Source organism: Bombina bombina, chromosome 5 (genome assembly GCF_027579735.1).
Source record: "Bombina bombina isolate aBomBom1 chromosome 5, aBomBom1.pri, whole genome shotgun sequence".
NCBI classification, from domain to species: domain Eukaryota; kingdom Metazoa; phylum Chordata; class Amphibia; order Anura; family Bombinatoridae; genus Bombina; species Bombina bombina.
The window spans coordinates 274,348,908-274,364,782 of record NC_069503.1 but is presented as its reverse complement, the minus strand read 5'-3'; the positions used below and the strand labels follow the sequence as shown (position 1 = coordinate 274,364,782).

Here is a 15,875-nt window from a genome sequence, read left to right as displayed (position 1 = left end):
CCCTGGGGTTTAGAAATCAAATACACATTTCAACATAGTAGGAGAAATAAAAACCTGGTCACTCACAATTCCCTGTTCTCTGTCACAATATATATATATGTCTGTGTGTGTGTGTATATATATATATATATATATATATATACACACACATACACATACACACAAAAGTGAGTACACCCCTCATATTTTTGTAAAACATGTATTATATCTTTTCTTCATGTGACAACACTGAAGAAATGACACTTTGCTACAATGTAAAGAAGTGAGTGTACAGCCTGTATAACAATGTAAATTTGCTGTCCCCTCAAAATAACTCAACACACAGACATTAATGTATAAACCGTTGGCAACAAAAGTGAGTACACCACTAAGTGGAAATGTTCAAATTGTGCCCAAAGTGTCAATATTTTGTGTGGCCTCCATTATTTTCCAGCACTGCCTTAACCCTCTTGGGCATGGAGTTCAGCAGAGCTTCACAGGTTGCCACTGCCTCTTCCACTCCTCCATGACGAAATCACAGAGCTGGTGAATGTTAGAGACCTTGCGATCCCCCAGCTTCCGTTTGAGGATGCCCCACAGATGCTCAATAGGGATTAGGTCTGGAGACATGCTTGGCCAGTCCATCACCTTTACCCTCAGCTTCTTTAGCAAGGCAGTGGTCGTCTTGAAGGTGTGTTTGGGGTCGTTATCATGTTGGAATACTGCCCTGCGGCCCAGTCTCTGAAGGGAGAGGGATCATGCTCTGCTTCAGTATGTCACAGTACATGTTGGCATTTATGGTTTCCTCAATGAACTGTAGCTCTCCAGTGCCGGCAACACTCATCCAGGCCCAGACCATGAGACTCCCACCACCATGCTTGACTGTAGGCAAGACACACTTGTCTTTGTACTCCTTACCTGGTTGCTGTCACACACTCTTGACACCATCTGAACCAAATAAGTTTATCTTGGTCTCATCGGACCACAGGACATGGTTCCAGCAATCCATGTCCTTAGTCTGCTTGTCTTCAGCAAACTGTTTGTGGGCTTTCTTGTGCATCATCTTTAGAAGAGGCTTCCTTCTGGGACGACAGCCATGCAGACAAATTTTATGCAGTGTGCAGCGTATGGTCTGAGCACTGACAGGTTGACCCCCCACCCCTTCAACCTCTACAGAAATGCTGGCAGCACTCATACGTCTATTTCCCTAAGACAACCTCTGGATATGACGCTGAGCACGTGCACTAAACTTCTTTAATCGACCATGGCGAGGCCTGTTCCGAGTGGAACCTGTCCTATGAAATTGCTGTATGGTCTTGCCCACCGTGCTGCAGCTCAGTTTCAGGGTCTTGGCAATCTTCTTATAGCCTAGGCCATCTTTATGTAGAGCAACAATTCTTTTTTTCAGATCCTCAGAGAGTTCTTTGCCATGAGGTGCCATGTTGAACTTCCAGTGACCAGTATGAGAGTGTGAGAGCGATAACACCAAATTTAACACACCTGCTCCCCATTCACACCTGAGACCTTGTAACACCAACGAGTCACATGACACCGGGGAGGGAAAATGGCTAATTGGGCACAATTTGGACATTTCCACTTAGGGGTGTACTCACTTTTGTTGCCAACAGTTTAGACATTAATGGCTGTGTGTTGAGTTATTTTGAGGGGACAGCAAATTTACACTGTTATACAGGCTGTACACTCACTACTTTACATTGTAGCAAAGTGTCATTTCTTTAGTATTGTCACATGAAAAGATATAAAATATTTACAAAAATGTATATACATATATATATATATATATATATATATATATACACACATGGTTATAAATAGTTATAGATATATACAGATATATAGGAATATTTATTTAAAAATACTTAGAACATATTTCCCTATGTGCAGAACATTGGAATGTCAATTATTTACAGTAAATACATGGTTAAAACCTTCATTAAAAATGAATATTACATAAATATACTTTTACATGTTTTCATACACTTGACAGCAAAGGGCTCCAATGCACTTATGTAAATACATATAAATACATAGACATTTACAAATATAGATACATATACGTCTTTAGACATGTATATGAATGTATCTCTATGTTAAAAGTAAAGCCCTTTGCCTGCCTTTTTTTCTAACACCTAAGACCTCATATCTTTTAGGCCTTATAACTTTGTGTGCAAAATTTGTTTTAATAATTTTTATTAGATGGTGTTATTATGTGTAAGTGTACTTTGTAATGTATTTTTGATGTGTTTTGTGACACTTTTTTGTTTCACGAAATAGTTAAACAGAGCTGTGAGGTTGCGATAATTATTATATCGTAAATCGGCATTGCAGTAAAAGCATTTGCATTTACTTTCAACTTGTAATACGAGCGCAATTTAACTTGCGTGCAAAATAACACGAAAACCCAATATCCCTTGTGTGCAAACAATAGCGCTTCACTCATTATCTGACCCTATATAGATTGTGTAGGCCACTCATTGAAATAACAATAGGGTTTAAATGTAGGTAGCAAAAACAGCTCAAAATTGTCTATGCACTGGGGTAAAAAAAAAGGCTCAGCAGCAAAAGGTTTAATAATGTTATACATTTTGCAAGCACTGCTGCCATCTAGTGCTCAAACGCATTATTTCAGAAGTAATTGTAAACAAGGGAAAACAACAGCATAGTTTGTAGGACACACAGTAGCACTAAATGGAAAATATCAAGTGCCAGGATCAAAAGGTTTATTTCACGAAGATGTCATACAGTAAAGATGGCTCTTTCCAGAAAATGTATTCCACAACAATAAAAACAGCAACATGTAAAGCTCCAACAATAAAAATACTCAGGCTTTTTGTAATAGGAACTTAAAACATAAAATCAAGAGCTATATTCTCTTCAAAGAATATGAGAACAAAGTAAATTTGATAACATGTAAACGGGAAACGTTTTAAAAATTGCATCTGCACCGTGAATGAGAAAAAAATGGGTTTCACGTCATAAACTGAAGAGCAGCATATTTTGGCAGGTTGCACAAGTCTAAGCTCTGCCTACCTTCTATAGTATCATCAAACAGCTTGCCCCATTGCGCATAATACAGTGATCCTCCTCCGGCCCACGGGAAGCATATCAGCCTTGTGACAGCACTGGGTCTTCTATAGAAGCAGGTAATAAGCTTGTCCATCCTTAAAAAGACAAGAACTGCGTTATTTACATTGCATACTTCCAAGTGTAGCTTTACAATGAGCCCAATCATGAAGAAGAATATGCACAGATACTGATATAAAAATCCAGTAAAAAACCATTTAAAAACTTTCTTAGAAGCTCCCAGTTTAGTACTGTTGATAAGGTTAGGCTGGGACACCCACTAAAAGGGGCTGGGAAAGCAGAAAGAGCAGACACTCCCCCCTCCCCTGCATATGAAAAGACCCAATACACAACCAGGGGTCTGTAGACATCAGTATACATCTAAAACTTTGGGGCTTGGTCCTAAGAAAAATATCCCTTTAACAATACAAAAGATGAAAAGTTTTAATGTATACATTAGCAGGACTTAAAATACATTCCTGAAATAATAAATAAAAGATAATTAAAAAAAACGGTCTGGGAGTAAGGTGGACTGAATCATAAAGCCTAATTGATTAATTACATTCAAATAAATAAATCATGGGCTGGTAAGAATAGACAAACCATGTATGCATAGAAACTCCCACAACCTGAAAGTGAAGGTCAATTTCGATGAATAAGTGCCCTGTTTTTAATAAACCTATTAAAAACAAGGGCACTTTAATTCAGAAAAAATGACATTTCAATCCTTTTCTTCAAAAACTTACCTTTTAATCCTTAAAGCCGTTCCAGCTATTCCCCCGGCCGTCGGAAGCCGCTTCTTACGTCAGAAATGATGAATCCGGCTTTCTCCAATCACAGCTTTCCCCCCGGGGGATTATGGCCTGATGCAACGCTGTGATTGGAGGAAGCAGGATTCGTCAATTTGGACCCGCGAAGAGAGCTTGCGACGGGCAGAGGAAGCGCTGCAGCGGCTGTCAGGATTAAAAAGGGAAGTTTTTGAAGAAAAGGAGTGAAATGTCAATTTTGATAAATTAAAGTGCCCTTGTTTTTAATAGGATTATTAAAAACCGTGCACAAATTCATCGAAATTGAACTTCAGTTGAAGCATAGTCTGACATAAAAAATATATATTTATTGTGCAGCACAACTCCTCAAGACTGTAGCCCAATTTTTCTGGATGATAATTTTTGGCTGGGGGCACGGCAAAACCCCCCCCAAAAAAAAACAAGTAACAGAAAACATACAAACAAAAACAGAAACCAAACCTGAATATACTCTGAGAAGGCAACAAGTTTTTATATATAAAAATGTTCACTCAATGAAAAATATTTATATTACCAAAATATAATTTTTTTTCAAATGTGGAAATTTTTGATAACAGAATAATAAAAATCAAGTAATGGAAGTACAAATCCAGTAAGGTAATGACTAACTTTTTATAGAGACAATGGAAATAATGATTGCAAACACACAGCACACATTTGAAAAATTTAATTTTAAATTGGTTTGCTGATTGCGTATGACATGAAAAATTTGGAAAATTATATAAAATTGGAGGGAAAAAATGATTCACTCACTGTTCTAAGACAAATACCTGAAATCCAATGATAGCTATCTGCAGATTTAAAATTCTTTAAGAAATGTACCAGAACACATAGCAAACAATTTCATGACACTTGTTGGACTATCAAATATGATATTTATTCTGCAAATGAGAGTTTATAAGGTGAAGGGTCCAATTTGCTGGAAAAATAATTGTTAAATATTTTGTAGACTAAATGATATGTGGATTCCAAATCTTAATAAATGTAAATCCTTAGAAAATTTGTGAAATATTTGCATTTTGCTTATAAAAAAAGACAACTACTGGATTGAAGTATAGCAAATTGTAGAAGTTACCAGAGCTTCCCAGTGATCAGACGCAATGATATAATTTCCGTGTTTGAAGGCAGACTAGCCCAACTGTCATTCTGTTACCTATATATTGTTGACAATAGTAATAAAAAGGGACAGTAAAGTCAAAATCAAACATTGATGATTCAGATAGAGCATAATATTTTAAACAACTTCCTAATTTATTTCTATTATCAGATATGCTTTATACACTTAGTAACCTTTTAGAGGTAGCTCAATACATCTGGTGAGCCAAACAAAAAAGGAATATATATGCAGCCATCAATCACCAGCTAACTCCCAGCAGTACTTTGCTATTCCTAAGCATACTTAGGTATGCACTTCAACACATGTTTTCTTGAGCAGTGTGCACAAACATTTTGACCTGTGCAATTTTAGGCCAAGTGAATAAAATGTGTGCGCACTTTACTCTTGAGTGTAGTTAAACTTGTAAATGGTGAAAAGGTAATAACAAACATTCAAACACGCACACACACAAAGAACACTCACAGGCACAAAGAAATACAGAAACGCACAGAAAAAAACAGAAATATTCATACAGAAACACTCACACAGAAACATGCTCACACACAGAAACACTCCCTCACAGAACAGAAGAGCACACACACACACAACCACTCATACAGAAACACACACAGGAAACAAACACTCATACACACACTGACACATACAGAATTAGAAACACAGTCATTCACACAAACACTTACACACATATAGAAACACCCACTAAACACACACACACATACAAAACCACTCGCTCACAATCACATATAGAAACACTCAAACACAGATACAACCACTCAAACAGAAAAACACACACAGAAACATACACTCATTTGCACCAACACAGAAACACTCACAGTAAACTGACACAAATACAGAAACACTCACACACACTAACACATAGAAACACACACATATAGGACAAGTAGAAATGTTTTGTTCTTTATATCCCTTTAACATAGTGTTTGTTGTTTTTACATCAAATCAATGGATTTAAAGGATGGGAGATTTTTTTTGTTTTGAATATATATATGGTGAAAACCAAAGGAGGCAGCAGCATAAATTATCACAATGTATTATTGGCACAAAAAGCCCACAACGTTTGGGCTTTTTGTGCCAATAATACATTGTGATAATTTATGCTGCTGCCTCCTTTGGTTTTCATGATTTTGTGGGATTGCAGTATCCTGGGCAGCGTGCAGGTTGGTGTATGAGTGCTGGACTTTTCTGACTTTAATATATATATAGTGAAATTCACACATAATTAGCAGACTCTATGTATTTTACAGCTTTCAGTGGATAAGAGATTCAACTAGCTATTTATTCCCAAATGTAAAAAATATAGTAAATTTGCCAAAAAAAAGTATATCAAAAAGTATTTATCACAGCTCTTTAACTGTAAAAAATCTCCAAGTTTGTTCATTCTCATTCAGACCACACATGTATTTTTTGCATTACTTTTGATCATTTTAAGATCTTCATCTGTAGCTATGTATACCATGTTCTAAAATTATGCAATGGGGTAACACATTTGGTACAGCAGAACTGAACAAATACTCAAAATGTACCCCTACATTTATATATTTTTAACATAGACAACCAAAAGTAATGATCTAGGCCCATTTTGGTATATTTCATGACACCATTTGGTCATCAGAAGTATACAAAATACAATCATAGAAAAGAAAGTGTTCACTTTTTCACAACATAAAATTATTTACACACAGCTTGTGCAGTCATAAGACAAATGGTTGTAAAAGTTTCCTTAGGATCTCCTTTGTTCAGAAATAGTAGAAATGGTCTTGGTAATTAGAATTGCAGGTGCGCACAACACTTCTGAAAGAGGGTTTTTAGAGACTTACTATGGCAATGGGTCCAAGGCCCATTTGGTATGGCATAACGGTATGAATTCTCAAAATTGACTATAAAACTATAAATATTTTTAAAGTAGACAATGCAAGGTATTGATCTAGGCCAACTTCAGTATATTTCGTTAGGCTGGTTAGCAATCAGATATGTGCCAAATGCGATCACTGAAATTACTTATACACAACTTGTGCAATCATAAGACAATTAGTTGCAAAAGCTTTTCTGGGATCCTGTGTGTTTAGAATTAGCAGACATTCATGGTTTTAAAGAGAAAGTCTACACCTGAATTGTTATTGTTTTAAAAGATAGATAATCCCTGTATTACCCATTTCCTAGTTTTGCATAACCAACAGAGTTATATAAATACACTTTATACCTCTGTGATTATCTTGTATCTAAGCCTCTGCAAACTGCCCCCTATTTCAGTTCTTTTGACAGACATGCATTTTAGCCAATCAGTGCTGGCTCATAGGAACTCCACGTGTGTGAGTACAGTGTTATCTATATGACACACATGAACTAACTCCCTCTAGTGGTGAACAACTGTCAAAATGCCCTGAGAGAAGAGGAGGCCTTCAAGGGCTTAGAAATTAGCATATGAACCTCCTAGGTTTAGCTTTCAACTAAGAATACCAAGAGAACAAAGCAAAATTGGTGATAAAAGTAAAATGGAAAATTGTTTAAAATGACATACCCTATCTGAATCATGAAAGTTTATTTTGGACTACACTGTCCCTTTAATGTTGCTTTTGGTGTTTAGAAGGTTGATAGTTGCACCTGTGCATCACACTTCTGAACGAGGATTTTTAGACACGTTATGGTAATGTGGCAGGACCCATTTGGAATGAAATAATTGCAGAAATTCTAAAAATTGATTGCCAAAACCATATATATTTATTAAGTAGACAACCCTAGGTATTGATCTAGGCCAATTTTGGTATATCTCATGACAGCATTTAGAAGTCAGATGTATGCAAAATGCAAACATATCAATTATTTTTATTTTTTCACAAACTTTTGGTTTATCATTGAAACTATTTTACACAAAGTTTGTGCAGCCATAAGACAAATGGCTGTAAACACTTCCCTGGGATCCCCTTTGTTTAGAAAGCGCAGACATGTATGAGCTTGTCATTGGTTTTGGTAACCAGAAGGCCGCTAATTGCAGCTGTGAATCATAGTTCTGAAAGTGGATTTTTAGATACATTCAGGCAAAGGCTTAAAGTGCCATAAAACATTTTAAGTTATGTGCATATTATAGAAGGTTCAATAAAGGTAAAACAGTGTGTGAAAAAAAGTATTTTAATAAAATTTTCAAAAATCTGCAAAATGACTTACACTTTAGTGTTGCCAAGTGTAGACTGCACCAACCGTTTTTGGGTTTATTTGATGGTGGTTAGGTTAATTTGTAAAGCCCATAACATCATAAAATGCACAAAAGGCAATCTCCTACTATATAAAGGGGCATGCAACCCTTCCTTTTTAAAATTATGAATCCCCTCTTTTACATGAGGAGTATTGCTTACCTGTGTGCGTGTGTATGATGTCTTTAAGCGATAAGGGCTCCTTTGAAACTACAGTCCCCATACAGTAAATACTAATGACACTAATGACCTGTCTGTGCTTGTACCTTTAATTTTCTGCTCTATGACTCCCCTTGACCTGCCCACAAACTCATTAAATCTACCTCGTTCTCATAACCCTGTGCTTTTTATTTTGTTTGCTGCTAACACAGCAGCTGCTCTTGCTGAGCTTCTCCTATACAGATTATAACTTTATAGCTAACTGCTACTTGCTCCTGGTTTATCCACTACTGGAATACTAATCCCAAATTCGCAACTTTGTTACCTTGCTGTTGCATGTTTAACGGATCTGAACCTTCCTGCTTCATTTGTTTGCTCCCTCCTGCAATTGCAACTCATCAGGCAAAGTTTTCCACTTGTACTCCACTCCTACTTACAGTTAATGCTATCAAGTCATCAGGAGCTTGTTAATGATTATGTACTTCAAGCGTGCTAGACAACAACCGCACATCTAATCTACGGAACTTGCTTTCACAGTAACACTCCTCCCCTTTTCGCTCTTTACTTTCCGGAGTACAATACCTCAACTCAGCTTACGTTATCAAGTCATCAGGAGCTCGATACTGGTTAAGTACATCAAATGTGCTATACAACAACAGCACATCTAATCTACGGAACTTGTTGTCGCAGTAAAACACCTCCCCTTTTCGCTTTTACTCTCCGGAGTATAATACCTCAATCTCCTGTGCAACGGACATTTTAGCCTAACGGAAGATCCTTTCTCCCTGCTCTCTACATATCTGCAGCTTAAATAAGCTAACTGCCTGCAGACATCTCCTACAAAATTGAGTCTCTTTTCTCAAGAAGCTGAACACAGAGAAATTCATTTAGTATCTTTGTTCCCAATATCGGCTCCACATTATATCTGAGTGATCAGCTCTAAACTCAGTTCTAATATACTCTATCTGATATTACCTTGATTTCATCTAACTCTCAACTTAAAATATGAATCTCTTCCAGCTATCTCATTTTAGCTTCTGAGATTACTTAGCCTGATGGTCACTGGTTGTTAATAAAGTAATCACCCATTCTGATCCTTGATTGCACTCTCAGATACCATAGTGTTTATCAAATTGGGTGCTGATGCATCTATACATTTTTAATTTCTGCAGTTGAGTTCCAATAGTGCACATATACCATTACATAATACTAAGCCTGGAAATAACATGGAACCAGCAGATATCCCACAAGTTGTGTACAATTTAACACAGAAGGTTGATCAGATTGCTCAGGCTGTCAGAGACTTACAGATAGAGAATCAATCCTTGAGGGATATTATCAAGCATTCAATAGCTGTCAAGGGTGGACATGACACCTTACCTGAGCCGCAAGTCTCCCTACGCGATACGTTCTCTGGGAACAGGAAAACTTATAGGTTATTCAAAAATGCCTGCCACCTGCTCTTTAACCTAAAACCCTGCAGCTACCCCACAGAGAGGATAAAAGTGCTAACAGCCATCTCGTTCCTCAGAGGAGAGCCCAGAGCTTGGGCGGACAATTTATGTGAGCATGACGACCCAATTATAGCCTCGCTGATTTCTTTAACACCATGGATGAATTGTACTTGGATAAAGATATTCAATTGACGGCAGAAGCCAATATGAGAGACCTTAAACAAGGCAAAAGGCCAGTGGAGGACTATATTACCGAGTTTAAATTGTATGCTTCAGACTCATTATGGAACCCTATAGCCCTCCGCAACCAGTTCCGCCTTGGTTTGGCTGAAAAACTTAAAGATGAGCTGGCTCGTATTGACCTCCCAAAAACCTTGGAGGCTTTGATGAAAGTGTCTACGCAGATCGATAGGCGATTTTGAGAAAGACGTTCTGAGAGATATCATTCGGAATCCTCTTCAAGGAGTTCCACATCTTCCTCTCACTCCACCACAGCTGTATCAATACCACAAGCTATTCCGATGGAGATCGGGGTAGTTAGAGGCCCACTAACCCCTGAAGAGAGGTACAGAAGAAAAACTAAGAATTTATGCATGTATTGTGGAAATCCTTTGCATACAGTGAATGAATGTCCCATTCTACAGAAGTACAAGAGACGTAAGTTTACTTCTATTCACTCTTCACAATTGATACACGATAAGTTAACTTTCTGTAAACTGTCTCTCTTATTGCAGTGGGATCACAAAAGGCTGCATGCCGATGCCATCATCACCTCCGGAGCGTTCAGCAATTTCATTGACTCTGAGATTGTTACCTCTAATAAAATTCCACTTGTGTTGAAAAAAACTCCCCTTGTAATTCGCGTTATTGATGGTTCTACGATCCACAATGGACCAATCACACATCATACTGTTCCATTGTTGGTTGTTTCAGATGAAGGTCACACTAAATATATTTCTTTTGATGTTTTGCCTTCACCTCATTTTTCAGTGGTTTTAGGTATAACTTGGCTGCAGCAACATGAACCTACTATAAACTGGACCTAATCACAGGTATGTTTTAACTCCTCATATTGTGGTAATACTTGTTTTCCTCAACACTATGTTCTTCAATCTCTTCCTGAAAAACAGGTCTTACCCAATCAATACAAAGATTTTGCTGACGTTTTTAGCAAATCTGAAACTGAAAGTCTCCCTCCACACCGTCCCTACGACTGTCCAATCCAATTACAACCTGGGGCCACTATCCCTTTCGAACATGTCTATCCACTAAACCAACCAGAATTAGAACATCTCAAGATATATCTAGAGGAGAATCTGAGGAAAGGTTTCATCAGAGCTTCCACTTCACCCGCAGGAGAGGGTATGTTCTTCGTTAAGAAAAAAGATGACACCCTCCGACCCATAATAGACTATCGTGAGCTCAATAAACGAACTGTCAAGAGCCGATATCCTCTACCCCTGATTCGGGAACTAATAGAACGCTTATTGGAAGCTACCATATTCTCTAAACTAGATTTGAGGGGTGCCTACCTCGTTCGTATACGCGAGGGCGACGAGTGGCTCACTGCTTTCCGGACGAGGTATGGGTTATTTGAATACGTAGTAATGCCGTTCGGATTATGCAACGCCCCTGCCACGTTTCAACATTTTATTAATTACATTTTCCGGGACTTGCTCAATGTCTGTTTGGTAGTCTATCTTGACGACATTCTTGTATACTCCAAATCCATAGAGGACCACATCAAACATGTACGCTGGGTTCTTTCTAGACTTCGTGTGCACAAACTCTACGCAAAACCTGAAAAATGTCAATTCCATTGCACCAATATTTCCTTCTTAGGTTATGACATTTCTCCTAATGGTATAAGGATGCAGCATAAAAAGGTTGAGACCGTGTTGGATTGGCCACAGCCTACAAACAAAAAGGAACTCCAGAGATTCCTAGGATTCTTGAACTACTATCGTAAGTTCATCAAGGGTTTTTCCAAAATAGCGAAACCTCTCGCCCAACTCACCAGTCTCTCCAAACCTTTTACCTGGACCTCAGAAGCTACTACTGCTTTCAACTTCTTGAAAACCAGTTTCTCTACAGCTCCCATTTTAAGATTTCCGGATGCTAATTTACAATACGTTCTTGAAGTTGACTCTTCTGATTTCGCCATTGGCGCAGTCTTATCCCAAAGGCAATCCATTTCTGAACCATTACATCCTGTCTCTTTCTTCTCAAAGATAATGAACTCGGCCGAGATGAACTACTCCATTGGTGATAAGGAGCTCCTAGCTATCCGTAGGGCCCTTGAAAACTGGAGACACCTCTTGGAAGGAGCTAAATTCCCCATTACCATTTTCACAGACCATAAGAACCTCCAATATTTATAAAACAACAAAACCTTTTCATCAAGACAGGTCCGATGGAGTCTCTTCTTCGCTAGATTCGATTTCCATATCATCTACCGACCTGCCAGTAAAAATGGTAAGGCTGATGCCCTCTCCAGGTTATATACCAAACCTACACAACGACCAGAGAAACCTATACTTCCCAGAGAACGCTTCATCGGTGTCACCTCACATTTGCTTACTGAAATAAGGAACTCCACTCGGTACGATAAGGGTCTACCTCATACCCAGTTAAAGAAAAGAGCAGGAATCTACTACCACAAGGATAGGATCTACATACCTCCTTCACTTAGACCTGTGATACTGAAATATCACCATGACAGCACCATGTCAGGCCATCCAGGCGTTCAACGCACAATAGATCTCCTATCAATAACCTATTGGTGGCCGAGAATGAAACAGTCCGTTGTTGATTATATCAAGTCTTGCATTACATGTGCAACTGCTAAGACAGAAAGATGTCTACCTTATGGTCTCCTAATGCCCCTACCTGTCCCAAATAGACCTTGGGACCAACTATCCATGGATTTCATAGTGGAGTTACCCTTCTCACAAAGACAAAATACCATCTTAGTAGTCATTGACATGTTCACTAAAATGGGACACTTCATTCCTTACCATAAATTGCCTACCTCATCGGAGAATGCTACGCTTTTTCTTGACAACATCGTGAAACTTCATGGCATACCATCGAAAATAATCACCGATAGAGGCACTCAGTTTACCTCACGTTTTTGGACCAAGCTTACCGGCCTCTTGCAAGTCGATCACCGTTTTAGCACATCTTTCCATCCGCAAACCAATGGACAAACAGAAAGATTAAACCAGTGGTTAGAGGAATAGCTCCTCTGTTTCTGTTCCTACCAACAGCATCAGTGGATGAGTTTTTTTTACCGATGGCAGAATATGCCTACAACAATTTAACTAACTCCTCCATTAGGATATCAACATTCTTCGTGAATTACGGATACCACCCCTCTTTCCATTTGAATCCAGTTCCGACTTTGGATTCACCTCAGCTTGACGAACTGACCAATAACCTATTGGATAACTTTACATTCATCAAACAAAATATTCAAAAAGCACAAGCTAATCAGAAACATTATTATGATTTAAGAAGATCTCCCCCAAGTTAATCTGTTGGGGACAAAGTCTGGCTCTCTACAAAGAATTTGAGACTCCAAGTTCCTTCTAAGAAACTTGCACATAGGTTCATAGGTCCTTTCGTAGTAAACCGTATAATCAATGCCAATGCTATTACATTGGACCTACCCCCTACTTTGAAGGTACATCCGACTTTCCACGTCTCTTTGGTCAAACCTTACTCAGATACTAGAATTTCGGATCCGATCCTACCTCCTACATTACCCACTCCTGATACTGATGTTTATGAGGTTCATTCACTTCTTGACTCCCGTTACCAGGGTCCCGAGTTACAGTATCTCTTTCACTGGAAGAATTATTCCTCAGAAGATGATTCTTGGGAACCGGCCTCCAACATCGATACAACAAGGCTCATATCACTTTATCATCACAGAAACCCCAATCTACCAAGACCTCGAGCTGTGGGACAGCTTCCTTGAGGATGGGGTGATGTCAGAGTACCTACCTGTCTGTGCTTGTACCTTTAATTCTCTGCTCTATGACTCACCTTGACCTGCCCACAAACTCATTAAATCTACCTCGCTCTCATAACCCCGTGCTTAGTATTTTGTTTGCTGCTAACACAGCAGCTGCTCCTGCTGAGCTTCTCCTATTCGGATTATAACTTTATAGCTAACTGCTACTTGCTCCTGGTTTATCCACTACTGGAATACTAATCCCAAATTCGCAACTTTGTTACCTTGCTGTTGCGTGTTTAACGGATCTGAACCTTCCTGCTTCATTTGTTTGCTCTCTGCTGCACCGGAGGCTCCCTCCTGCGATTGCAACTCATCAGGCAAAGTTTTCCACTTGTACTCCACTACTACTTACACTTACAGCTTATGCTATCAAGTCATCAGGAGCTTGTTACTGATTATGTACTTCCAAGTGTGCTAGGCTTTAAAGATGCCTCCCCCTCATTATAGGGGGGTTCCCTCTATAATAGAAGGGAATTCCCTTTTTCCCATGCCCCTCTAATTAAATCTGAAGGATAGTTATAGAGAAAACTGAACACCGCCTAACAACACTCATGAGCCGAACACTACAGAAGGTTTAATGTAGTAAAATGCTGGTTTCACATGGTGCGTTTTTCTCTTAAGATGGTTATCACATACCGACATTGGCTCCCAGTGTTTAACAACACTCCAAGCTCGTTTAACTCTGACCCTTACCTAAACAGCAAGCTGAGCATTTCAACTTCGGTGAGAGGAATACAATTCAGTAAGAGGACATTGCTTCAAGGGATTAACCAAATATTGTGAATGATGTGCATTTTATTCTTATATATCTGGTACGCATATATATTTTAGATTTGTTTTAATGTGATGAATAAAACATTACCTTGAGTCCAGGCTGCACTCTGTATATTTTGTTTTCATGTAGATTTATTACTCTAAGTTTTGATTTGATAAGACCCAAATAGAGAGCAGCAATGGACATCTCGGTACTGTCTTTGTGTCTAGGAAATTCCCAAATTCTATTGGAGAAAATAAGGTATTGTTACACCCGTTTTCTTCAATCTGGCATCTCAAGATATGATTTTATCATAGCATATGATTTATGCATTTTTTCATATATTGATATAAAGCATTGGGTACATTTTGTTCACGTATATTAATTTTGAAATTGAGATACATTATAATAATCAATTAGCTTTTACTCTTCTACATATAGAAGTATAATTTTTGTTTCCTTTATTCGGTAACCTGGGTTAGCGCTGTGTGTTACCATTTTTCCCCCCAAAATATGCATAAGAAAACATATTCTTTGGCATCATTGTTAAACCTTTTTATTCCGATTTGGGCACAATGGTAGCATGGTCGTGTGGTAATCATTTGGGCCCCAGAGCACTGGCTCTAACACAGTGCCGGAGGTAGGAGTTGTGTGGAAGCCTGTAGCAGAGACAACAGCTGGAGAAGGGCCAAGCACTTCTCGTCGGTCAGCAGCAAATGCCTTCTAATATCCAGTAAGCAGTATATTAAATCCTTCCAAGAGGTTAAGCGTAGTCGCCATTGTAAACTTTGAAAACTGATGAGGAGCACTGATGAAAGATGTTTACATGCAGTGACTGGAAGATTGCTAAGTTACCCTGGCCAGACAAACAAGGGGGTGGGGATTGAGCTCTGAAATCCAGGCTGCCACCACGAGTTCCGATCTAGGACACCAGAGATGTAGACTCAGCAATCTTTATATTCACTGGATCCGTAGATACTTCTACAGCAGTATCCAACTATGCAAGCAATGGATGCTGTACCGGTCCGTTGATAGTTGGCAGATTATCAATAGCGCTTCAGGAGCTTCTAGAATTTCGGCCTGGCATGGCCGCCACTCGGACATGGTAGGACAGTGCTGTATGGCTAGCACACTTATTGGAGAAGAGGTGGAAACTTAATCCCTTAAAAAAAATGTATGTTTTATTGCATGTTTAATTAAAATTCATGAATGAAGGTCCATTTATATTAACACTTCGATACAGCCTAGTGTTTCAGAATTGCTACTCTTTACGATCACTTTAATTGGACATT

General features: G+C 38.6%; 1 protein-coding gene across 5 annotated transcripts in view; it reads right to left on the bottom strand.

The window, feature by feature from the left end:
- The window catches only part of OLAH (oleoyl-ACP hydrolase), a 134,333-nt gene that overhangs the window by 112,853 nt on the left and 5,605 nt on the right, over positions 1-15,875 (bottom strand). For 4 of the 5 annotated variants that reach the window (XM_053713999.1, XM_053714003.1, XM_053714000.1 and 1 more), the window contains exon 2: positions 3,031-3,161. In XM_053713999.1, the coding sequence (XP_053569974.1) occupies positions 3,031-3,160 (130 nt within the window). In that variant the 5' untranslated portion in view covers position 3,161. Of the gene's footprint in view, positions 1-3,030; positions 3,162-4,944; positions 5,011-15,875 lie in introns of those variants that run through there. The other variant, XM_053714002.1, reaches the window with a different exon arrangement.